General features: G+C 37.0%; 1 protein-coding gene across 2 annotated transcripts in view; it reads right to left on the bottom strand.

Moving 5' to 3' along the window:
* LOC140549997 (ras-specific guanine nucleotide-releasing factor RalGPS1) overlaps positions 1-12,326 on the bottom strand; it is a 178,807-nt gene that overhangs the window by 118,470 nt on the left and 48,011 nt on the right. For both annotated transcript variants that reach the window (XM_072673800.1, XM_072673793.1), the window contains exons 5-6: positions 9,022-9,105; positions 451-540 (exon numbers count right to left, since the gene is read on the bottom strand). In XM_072673800.1, coding sequence (XP_072529901.1) covers positions 451-540; positions 9,022-9,105 — 174 coding nt within the window. The remainder of the gene's footprint in view (positions 1-450; positions 541-9,021; positions 9,106-12,326) is intronic.

The raw sequence follows: 12,326 nt of genomic DNA, 5'->3' as shown, positions 1-12,326 counted from the left end.
TGGACAGATTATGTAGAAATGTAGAAAATCATGTGCAATGCTCCTTTAGATATTTTGCTTGCTAGCATGCATAATCTATGGGATTCAGAGAATGGGTGCCCATGTAAATTTACTGCATTTGCTTACTGTTATTAAAAAATATATATATTTCAAGTAGAGATTTTTGGCAATGACAAGACAACACAAGTGAACACTGTGTTAGCAACAGTTTGATAAGATAAATATGTAGTAAATGGCCACAACTAATTAAACTAATTAAAAATTGAAGGTGACTTGTTTTGTGTTTGGCCAGTCAATGGTCTGCAGCACTTCTAGGCCCATTCAAACATCTGGGTTCACCTGGCACCTTGGCATGAAGAATAACTAGATTCAAGACAAGACCACTCTCTAAAGAAAACCAATAACGGATGTTATTTTTTTTTGTCAAAAAAAACTTTAAAATGTCGTTACCTTTGCGATTTTCACAAAGTGAGTCAGGATCTCAGCACGGATTTTCAGTGTCTGAGCTGTAAGGATTTCTCTCACCAGCCAGAAGCTCACCTAAAAAGACACAAAAAGTCTATGAGTATAAGAGATTGTACATAGGCAGATACATCTACAACACCTCCAACACATCATAGCTGTAAGCCTAAAATGAAACACAATGATTTCTTAACTGAATTAAACAAAAATTTGGGGGAAAAAAAACTTGAGTTGACAAAGGATGAGTTGACAAATAGAAAGCAAGAATTTACACGATAAATATAACATTTATTCGTATAACCAGGCAAAGCATGATCTATTAAATACAACTTGTTCTGAAATCTTACTGGAACTGGAAAGTGGAAAAGAAACACATACACTTTGTTTAGCTGACATTAAGGTGGTGTTAGGGGGTTTTCACAAATATAGATGTTTTGCTCTGTTCTGAATCAGTTAACGAGTTTGCAACCGAGTGCAATTATAGTATTCACACCTGCCCAAATGAATTGCATCAAGGGTGAAAACGAACCATTATGGAAACACCAGACCAAACCAAGTTTGAAAACACCCTCAGAAAATGGGCCCAGAACAACATAATGGAAAAAGAAGTTACTGCCTCTCAGTAAATAATCTCAGCAACTAGCATCCAGCTGATGGAAGGAATTAAAAAAAGAGAGAAAAGGTTGAACAACCTACTTTCTTTAACCCATTAATGCAGAAAGGCACACCAAGGTGTATTATTCAGAAACTACAGGGATTTCTGCATAAACTGGTGGGGATATTCCCTGGTAATAGAAGTTTGTAATAACACTTTCGTTTTAATGGGGTTAACTAACTGTATTTACTACTGTCCTGAAACAACAAGTAAATCAGATTTTTAAGCTCCAGTTTAGCTTCCAATGTACAGATTTCTCCAATGTATTCCAATAATATAGTGAGGTTTGTCACAGAGCTTTCCTGGTGAAAGATCCTGCACAGTGTGAGCTTTACTTGTGATCACTCATGGTGTGTTTTCTGCTATGTCCACGTCCACGTCTACAGCTCACAGGCAACAAATGTTATGGAGCATGAGCAGCATAGTAAATACCTGTCCACTAGGTATTACTCAATGTTTAATCAATAATAATATGCTGTCCCCTAACAGATAAAGATTTTTTAGGAGAGTAAAGAACTGGCAGAAGAGGAAAAACAGAAGGGGTCAGCGGAGGTGATGCAAGAATATCAGAGAATATCACTGAGGGAATTCAAGAAAGCTTCACCCCCCCCCCCCCAACCATCTACTGCTGGAATCAACAGAGACTTTTCCACCAAAGGGATTTTAAACTGGAGCTGAACCATGACTGTCTGGAGGAAAACTCATTTCTGACTGGACAAAGGCAAAAAAACACCCACACATAAATCCTTGGTGGAAGTCCATTTCGGTTGAGCCTAAAGAAAACAAGAGGAAAGAGGTAGGGGGAAATGAAATCATGCAACACATCTAAAATAGCAAGAAATGGTTGGATTTGCTCACTGAAACTGTGGAAAATGAGGGGGACACAGTTTAAGCTCAGTGGAGACCCCAACTTAGAAAATCCCCTCCAAATCAAAGCTGTCTAATATTAGACTAAACAACTGCATAGGAAGCAGAAATAACAGCATGTGACTGATGATCACACTGATAATCACAATCTAAAACCTGGAGCTCCAGTTGGCCTCTGTTGGTAGATTCCATCTGGTCCTATTTAGAAGTGTCCCATTAATCACATCTAATGGTCACGTCTCATTTTGGCTTACAACACAACGTAGATATGTTGGCATTGCACTCGCATCCAGAGTGACACACCAGCGTATGTTTCTGAAAGTCATAGAACCTGCAAGCTGTGTCTTTGAATGAAGTGTTTGAGGACGACTCCCAGAACCAACCTCAATAAGCATGTCTGCTTAGAGAGAAAATTTCTCAGTAGACCTCCCATGCATAAAGCAATCTGAAGAACCTTCTGGGGAAAAACACAAACACAGATAACATGGTGTTTCACTGGAGACCAGAGACATGATATCAGACGACGTGTTCTCAGTTAGGTCATGGGATTTAAACCATGGTAACACATGACAGAGAAGAAGCAAACCTTCACTTGGAAATATTTACGTGCTTTGTGACGTTCCAATAAAGGTCCAGAGCCAGACTTCGAGAAATGTTAGTTTTCATACTCCAGCAAAGCATGAGGTCGTTTCTTTGGAAGGCGCTGCACATTAGTCAGCGTCTAAAGACCCAGGGATGAACGTAAGGCTGACCTTCGTCATGACAACAGAGATCTGGCAACAAAAACAGCCCACAAAAACAAGAAACTGGTGCATGAAGGCCCTGCAACCAGCCGTCGCAGACACTGCGCGAAATCGAATTTTCTGAACTTCCTATGACCCCAGCGGAGGCCAAAGCATTTCCACTGGAAGCTCTTTCACAATGTTTCGGGGGGGTGTGGAGTGCATGTAGCAGATTTTCCATTGCATAGCCTATATGCTCTTCCTTACTTGGGTCAAATGTCTTCACATATTAGTGCTTCATTACTTCACTTTTACGGGGAGGAGTTGACTTGTTGTATATTTGCCTAAGATACGTTTAGAGGAAAATGTGGGTCTCCGAGGTTAAACTGCTCTGGAAGTGTTTGTGTAAAGCCCAAGACTTTCACACGGACAAGAACATCAATGTTAAAATATGGGTGCGCTATGTGAGTTTATAGGTCTGGATGTGTGTGTAAAGTCTGAGAGCCTCAGAAAGATGTGGGAGAACAATTAGCAGCTGGCTGTTGTGAATAAATGTGCATAGAGTTCTTCTCTTACAATATGTGAACTCATGGCACCTAAAGGAGCCAGAAATATGTAAAGGGCATACTCAGAAAATATAAAGTGAACCATTAAGGTAATTATGTCTTTCAGGCATTTTAGAAAGATTTAAAAGAGCAAATATCGTCAAAAAAAAATAAATAATAATAATAATAATAATATTTTATATATATATATATATATATATATATATATATATATATATATATATATATATATATATATATATATTGCTTGCCTAAAATAGGAGAGGCTGACATACATAGCATCTTATGTTCTGTGATATTATTGTTGTTTTTGTTGTTGTTGTTTACAGGGTACCTTATAAATCTGCACCAGTAAATACCATCAAGACTGACTGAAAACCCTCAAGCTGACAATACTCTGCTGCCATACAGTATAAGCGTTGGCAAAAGCACATCTACAACTGTATGCAAATGTCTGACCCAAAGAAAATATATTCTGGTCAGTGACTGCAGATTGCTCCTTTTTAAAAAAAATGTATTCGGTCAAGGGTTCAAAGGCACCAAAAGTGTTCCAGACAAAGAATCCTTTGTTAGTGCTATATAGAAACCTTTTTGTTGAGTATGGAAAATTTGTTTTTAAAAAATTATGATGTGAATTGACTGTTGTTTAGTCCTTTAAAAGGTTTTTCACTGAAACATCGTCATGTACAAACATGACTCTTCATGTAACCAAAAGTGGTTCTTCTATAGCATCTCTCAAAGAACCATTTGATCTTTATTTTTTTAAAGAATTTAGAGCAAACTGTTACAAAATGTGTCTAACATATGTTAACAGTCCATTATTTTAACCAGAATAGGTTAACAGCGGATTAGCCTAAAAATCTTGGCATGTTCAAAAATTTGGACACTCTAATTTAATACTTAAAAACAGTATTTGGCAGATATCACTTTTTGTAGCCACCTAGTACCTTAACTCTTGCTTAAGCAATTTTCTCCCACTCCTCCTCGCTAGTAATTGTGACTGTGGCCTTTTAAAAGTTTTCAAAATGCCTCTGGTTTATCTAGAGCACTCTGTGCAGGTCTAATGAGCACACATCTTTCAGCTGAACAACACATAGCCAAACCTATTCTGGACAGTATGATTGGAACTCCTCACCATTAGTCCTGGACAAAATGAGCTCAAATCATACTGTCCAGTACTAATGGTGAGTAGTTCCAATCATACTGTCCAGAATAGTATGATTAGAAAGTATGACTGGAACTACTCACCATTAGTCCTGGACAAAATGAGCTCAAATCATACTGTCCAGCACTAATGGTGACTGTTCAGAATAGTTCAGAATAGTATGATTGGAAAGTATGACTGGAACTACTCACCATTAGTGCTGGACAAAATGAGCTCAAATCAACATCACGATTAATTGAACATTTGACCTTGATCATGATTAATGAATGATGACATAAGCTGTTCAAGTCGCACAGTTGGCTTGGTGCTTGGTGTTCTGTGTCCTCTGGAATCACATGACTACACATGCATTAGTATAAAAAAATGACACGGGCAAGATTACATCGATTATAGGATCTGAATGTTGGTTTCAATTAATTGCCCAGCCCTACTTCATTGATGGATGAACGATGGATAGATGATTTTAGATTGTAGATGATGATGGTGTACGGATGATGCTATAAACTGTACAAAGTATAGTAATATGACATCCTGTAATATATTGTGGTTTATTACACTGACTGAAATTACACCACCAGGAAAACTCTGAAGTAGAAACATACAGTGAAGTTCGAAATATTATTTTTGCAGTACTCGCCTTAAAAGAATGTCATCATATATAACTGAATTAATATAATAAATAATAATAATAAAATAACAATTAAAATGAGTATTGTCCAGTTCAGCAAGTCCTTAAAAGCTTAATCCCTCCAGATCCTCAGCCAGAGTCACAATTAAACTTGCTCTGGCTGGTAAGTTCAGTTTTTCACCCCAAAGCTTTGCTCTTTGTTTAAGCAGAAGTGTTTCTAATAACAGGGCATGACCTCACTGAGCCACATGTGTTTAAAGTAGATCAGAGTAACTATACCATGATGTCATAGTTACATCATCATCATATTACCAACTCATTAACACGTAGAATCAAGTCTAGTTGGCATGGAAACTAAGACAACATGGTCCTAGCCTTAAGAAACTACCTCTACGATGACTATGCTTTTCCTAAGCAAAAGCAAACAGCAGTAGCACGTTATTTTACATCATGGTAAGCAGCTAGTATTTCATAGGCAAATATGCAGTGATTACAAGTTTTCTGGTACACATTTTGAAAGTACCTAGTATCTTGCATGATTATAGGACTGGTTTGAGTATTTCTAGAACTGCTAATCTCCTGCGATTTTCCTTGAGTCTCTCGAGTTTCCTCAGAATGGTGTAATAAATTAAACTAAATGAAACGGTCAGTGAGCAGCAGTTCTGTGGACGGAAACGCCTTGTTGATGAGGTCAATGGAGCCACTCTACAATTGCGGTGAGCCCAAAGCACAACCTGTCCAACCTTGAGGCAGATGGGCTTCAGCAGCAGCAGACCACATCAGGTTCCACTTCTGTCAGCCAACAAAAGACAGGAGAAACTAGCCTGGACTCAATTTTTGCTAAGGCACACATGTGATGCTCAGAATTTGCTACAAACAGCATGAATCCATGGATCCAACCTGCCTTGTATCAGTCCAGGCTGGTGGGTGTGGTGGAATGATGTGGGGAATGTTTTCTTGGTACTTTTCAGGCTTGGTTAAGCCAATCAATCATCACTTGAAAGTCACAGACATGTGCATCCCCTTATGACCACAATACAGTCACCCCAAAGTCATCTCCAACTGGTTTAATTAGCATGGCATTGAGCTTAGGGTTCTTCAGTGATCTGAATCTAATAGAAGACGGAACAGGAGATTTTTGAAATTTGCTCCTGAAAGATCTACAGGAATTGTAAGATTCAACCATATCAACATAGACCAGAATATCAAAGGGATGTTCCATGCCATGAAAAACTGAAGCTGTTTTGAGGGCACTGAGAACCTACATATTATTACTAGAGTGTTCCAAATACCTTAGTTTTTGGTGAATGAGAATTGGATGTTTTTATGATGTTGTAAAAATAAAATGCTGCTTCATTCTGTAAAACCACCCTGTCATTCCCACCCATTTGCACTGAAATAATGAGAAGTGATTCAAGTCTTGGGTGCTTTTATGAATGAGGCACAGGACAGCCAATCAGGACACTGGTCATTTACAAATAGTAAGTCTATTTGTCTTAAAAGTCTTAAATAGTCTTAAAAGCACAATAACAAAAACAGCCTGAGGTTGCAAAATGGTCACATAAAAATGAATTATGAATGTTGTCAGTACATAAGCACACACAAACACCATAAGTGGTGGACTGCAGGGAGCAAAATTAACCACCCAGAAGACAGTAGGTTATGGGCTCTTTAAATGCTGAAATAAACCTCACATTACTTTGCCGTTTTGCATGAAGAGAAAAGGAATGTGATTAAAAAAAAGGGTCATTATTGTTTGTACAGACTCCTGTGAATGCAAGTGAGGTGCACCTCAGGGAACTGAGCATTTAAGTTTTTTACAGGACAGGACATGACAATGTGTAGGCACTCTCTCAGACAAACAGGCCCTTGTGTGGGCTGGATGTGAGAGCCTGAAGCGCCTCTTTAAAACTTGGGGCCATCTTTCTGACGCCCAGACGCCAGCTCATCATGTTCATCTTAACGATGTCATAAAAACAGATGGCGACGTCCAAGTGCGCTGGATACGCATATCAACATAGAAATCATCTGAGCAAGCAGAATTAGAGCTTCAGTGAGGAAAAGAAAAACACAACATGAGAGTCACATTTTAGTACACGCTCAAGCATCGCCTTGGATGAAAACACAAACAAATCCCTATGTTTTTTAACAGAGCTGGGAGGAGAATGTGCGGAGAGACGAGTTAATACCGTTTTGAAATGTTTTAAGTGCTGCAGTTCAAGCCACATATATAGCAATCAAAAGTTGAAAGTAAATGTTTCATATTCACCTATAGAGCTGCATTTAGATATGAGAACATATGGTGTGAGCACAAACCGCTTCAGAGTCAGCTTCAAACCTTTAACTGCAAGAACAACCTGATTCCCATACATCTCACTTTTTAGAAGTGTATTGGATCTTTGTTTAATATCATCATGTATGGTAGATACTAAATAATTAATAGTACATACATATAATCATACAGACTAAATACTAAATAAATAGTATTAGATACTAAATAATTTAGGCTACTGAATAATACTGAATAATTCAAAAGTAGATACTGAAAAATTATAGTAGATACTGTATAATTCATAGATACTAAATCATGATGGATATTGAATAAATCATAGTAAATACTCGACAATTTATAGATACCAAATGATTTAGTATAGATACTGAATAGTTCATAGTAGATACTGAATAGTTCATAGTAGATACTGTATGATTTATAGATACTAAATAATTTAGGCCAGATACTGAACAAATAATAGTGGATATTGAATTAATCATAGTAGATACTGTGTAATTCATAGATACTAAATCATTTAGGTTAGACACTGAATAAATCATAGTAGATACTGAATAGTTCATAGTAGATACTGTAGAATGCATAGATACTAAATAATTTAGGCCAGATACTGAACAAATAATAGCAGATACGGAATAGTTCAAAGTAGATACTGTATAATTCAAAGATACTAAATAATTTTGGCGAGATACTGAATAAACCATAGTGGATATTGAATAAATCATAGTAGATACTGTATAATTCATAGATACTAAATAATTTAAGCTAGATACTGAATATAACTAAGATACTAAATAATTCATTGTAGATGTTATATTATTTAGGATAGATAAAGAAAAAAAAATCATAGTAGATACTGAATAATTCATAGTAGACACTGAATAAATTAAAATAGTCACTTCATTGCAGACAATGAATAATTCATAATGGATACTGAATAATTCCTAGTAGATACTGAATACTTTATAGTAGATACAGAACCATGTTTGTATGTTGCTAAATGACACTTGCTGAAGAAATTGATGATGGCTCCATAGTACTTCCCACTGACTTGTAGACCTGTTAGAAGCCCACAAGCCCAAACGACACATGAGCCAGTGGCCCACCTTCTTTCCAAAGCATGCCAGAACAGTGAAGCAAGAGGCATGCATAAAAAAGGGTCGTTATTCTCTGTGGGGAGCCCCCGTTGGAAAATGATGTATTTCAGTATCCAAAACTTTAGCAGAGGCTGGTAATGAGGGCTCATTTGCAGTTTCTCAGTTTCTTTGAGAGGGGTCAGGCAAAGAGTGGTTTAAATTATGTCCAATGAAGTGAAAACAAGAGTGGGTCACGGAAGAAGTGTTCCATTACCAAAGAGCTCTTTGGCTTATCATCAGTTCTCCTGAATGTGAAGCCTAGGGCAATTAATTGCTGTTTTCAATTTGCCGGGTATGTTAATGTGGAAGATTGTAGAATAAATATAGTGGAGACAATGGTAGTTTTTGAGGGTAAATAAAGCATGTCACGTTGCAGAAGGCATCTTGATTACCGACTAACAGTGAAAAACAATCAGCATAGAAATTGCTGAATTTAGGAGGTGATGTGTGGAAATGTCTCTGTGAAGCTCCTGAAGGCACAGGTTGTATTGGAATGTACTGAACTGGGTCACCTTAGAGATCTGGCCTACCTGGTTGAACCTGCGTGTGAAGGCTACTACGTTGGGTGCTAGAATGTGCTTCTCTTTCCTGTTCCAGCCACAGCTAGCCAGCTCCTAGAACAGACAAAACAAGAAACATTATCGCTTTAGAAGTTTCATTTAAAAAGTGGCATTTCCATAGACCCATATCATGAAAACTCACATTTCTTGAAATAAGATAATAAGAGAATAAGCTGATATGGCGATGTGCAAGTTGTACATGTAGCGCATATAACAGCTTAACAGCAAATGCTTTTACATTTACAAGATTTCCATATTTCATTATTCTTAAACTGAAAAACAAATACAGCGTTTAGAAGAGAATGAAACAAACCAAGCAACTAGTGTTGAAAGCACAAAACGCTGTGATTGGTGTTGGGAGTAACAGAAATGCAAAATGAGTCCTATCTAGGCTTAGGTAAGTTAGCTAGCAGGGAAAACACCACAGCACAGACCGTATTCCAGCTAAGTGAGTGTTTTCAACTAATTTTCAGGAGCATTTAGTAGAGTGGTTCATCCAGTTTGGTTTACTCTCCCCTTTTAAATCAAACCCAATAAAACTAGCACTACATTTTTTGGGCCATAGATAGACACAGAATAAAAATCTGACCCATCAGACAAATTTAACAAATTTCCAAATTATGACGTGTCTGATGGGTCAGATTTTTGTTCTGTGTCTATCTAATACATGGCCCAAAAAATGTAGTGCTAGTTTGATTGGGTTTGATTTACTCACATTTCGTCCCCGAGTCTACATGGCAGATATGAAATCAATTATATATTGGAAATAAGCATCTGCACAAGATTCATATCAGTGCACCCCCATTATTAATGTACAGTGAAAACTGACTATTCTGGCAGTACTGACTATATGTGCTGATCAGACAAAATCATAAACACCAAGATTTTCCAAAGTTGTTAAGTTGTCTAAAGCACATAAGAAGCTATCAAAATTAAGCATTTTACCAGACAGTCTGTTTCTGGCAATTTCCATATTTTTGCATCCTTTACAGTAAGCTTGCAATTCTGAGATATGAGATTTTGTTACATGTGTTTGTAATATTCACTGTTTGAAGTTAATTTTAAAGACATCCAAGCCAGGACACTGGAATTGTCATTCATTCATTCACACACACGTTCAGACATATACAGATCGATAAATGAATAGGTTCTAGGAAAGGCCCATCTTCTGCCCAGTGTAGCCGTTTTCCCTATAACCCTAAACTAATCATGGCGAATCAGGTAGCGCCACATGTTCCCTTCAGCTTTGTTGAGTCCACTCAGGTCTCAGGTCCGCTCTGTCACTCAACAGGAAACCAAATCAAGCTGATTATTTTCACTGACACTCAAGAACTTCGGGCTTTTGAAGGCAGCTGGAAATTTCAGACATTACATTAACCAGGTTTATTTGATTTGCACTTTGCTCATTAAAGCAATGACACAGAATTAAATTATGCATCAGACCTAAAAACTGTCCCAAACCATTAGTGTATCATTTTTCTGGGGGCTGAAGTATCTCCCAACCTATCCATCTTCACAAGGAACGAACACATAACTTTTGACAGCATTTAAATGTCAATATACTGAAAACCCTTCAGTGAAACTTTGTCCTCCTGCCTGTGTCTCAGTGAAAGAAGAGGAAAGAAAACCTCCCTCAAACTGGCAACACTGTTCTCTCAGAGGCCCAATCATACAACCCTCTTTGAACCCCCTTTGCTGTAACCTACTATTAATCTTCTGTAAAGGGATCAGCATAGACATATTCATGATAAACATCCATCGTTTTGTAACCCAGACCCTTTTGTCTCACACTGAGAGGGAGGTTAAGTGTCCAGTTTTGTCCCATTGGTGGTAATAAAGTCTAATTCTCTGAGGGTCTTAAAGTAGAGATGGCCAGGTGCTGCGTTCGTGAAGAGTGTGTTTCCAAAACAAATACTTCCACAGTGCAAAGAGAGTGTTTAAATACACTCTTAAAAATAAAGGGGCTGCAAATGGTTCTTTGATCGATGCCATAGAAGAGCCCCTATGTAACAAATGTGCAAATGTGAAGAACTTTTAATGCTCTAAAAAACCATCCATTGATGTTTTGGTCATTTACCAATTTAAAGGTTACTCACACTTACACATCTCTATTAAAAACATAGTTCTTTTAGCAACCAAAAGTGGTTCTTCTACGGCATCGCTCAAAGAACCATTTGAAGCAACTTTATTAAGCTTTATTTATTAAGATTTAGCTTAAAAATCATTATACTGTCAGAGATGGTTGAAATCCATTAACATTTGTTAAATAAAAGAATCAAAAAGTAAAGCAATTGACCTAAATTAAGAAACATACAATATTGGTACCTTATGTGCATTAAACCACTCTGTTTGTTTCACAAAGCTTAATGTTTTTGGTTTTTTTTTACATTTTTAAATACTTTAAGTTAAAGTGGCAGGAGAACAGCAAACACAGCAAAGTCTTCATTTGCTCATTCACTCACTCAAACCAAAGAATCTTAGAATGAGAACTGAAGAGAGTGAGACTGAGTCCTTGCTAAAACCAGGATAAATACTGGCTTGGCTTTTGAAAGATGGTGGGAGCTCTGTAATCTGAAAGCAACTCAAAAGTGATGCTGAGCTGGCTTTTGTCTTGCTGAACAAGTATGATTTTTATGTTTATATTTAATTATGACTAGCTATTGTAATGCAGTGTACCTTCATCACAGTGTAGTAAAGTACAGCTGTATTACATATATAGCAACTTTTTTTTTATTAACATAGCAACATAGTGTGATTGTGATCGTGTGACTTTAAATTAAAAGTTCGAATTTAAAGTTAAAAGCGCTTTTACCATTAACCAATAGGCCACTATTATGGATATGCATGTAGTTGTCTGTAGACAGTGACCGTATGTATGTGCATTTGCACAGTTTTAAATACAATTATTAGGCTGATAAGAATGACAACAGTATATACTTCAATAAGTCAAGAAAGTCTGGGTTTACAGTTTAAAATAAGTCTAAATATTTTTCTTACTTAAAAACTGAATAAAACCTCAGTTTGTCCAATATATGTAAATATGCTTACTACTTAAGAGCACAGTGTACCATAAGCATATACAGGGTGAAAGCTGTCTGGACCAATACTAGGGAAAATAAACCTTAACCTTAATGAAGCTTAAACTCAATACTCATGATCTGTACACTTGAGGCAATTTGGAATGCAGACCCACATTGCTTTGCTACTTTCACTAAGAACCAAAAACTCAAAATGTGCAATTCCAATAAACAAATTAATAACAAATAAATAAATAA

The sequence above is a fragment of the Salminus brasiliensis genome, chromosome 1 (genome assembly GCF_030463535.1).
Source record: "Salminus brasiliensis chromosome 1, fSalBra1.hap2, whole genome shotgun sequence".
Taxonomy (NCBI): domain Eukaryota; kingdom Metazoa; phylum Chordata; class Actinopteri; order Characiformes; family Bryconidae; genus Salminus; species Salminus brasiliensis.
The sequence above is the reverse complement of the archived record's forward strand: the minus strand, read 5'-3'. Positions and strand labels throughout refer to the sequence as shown.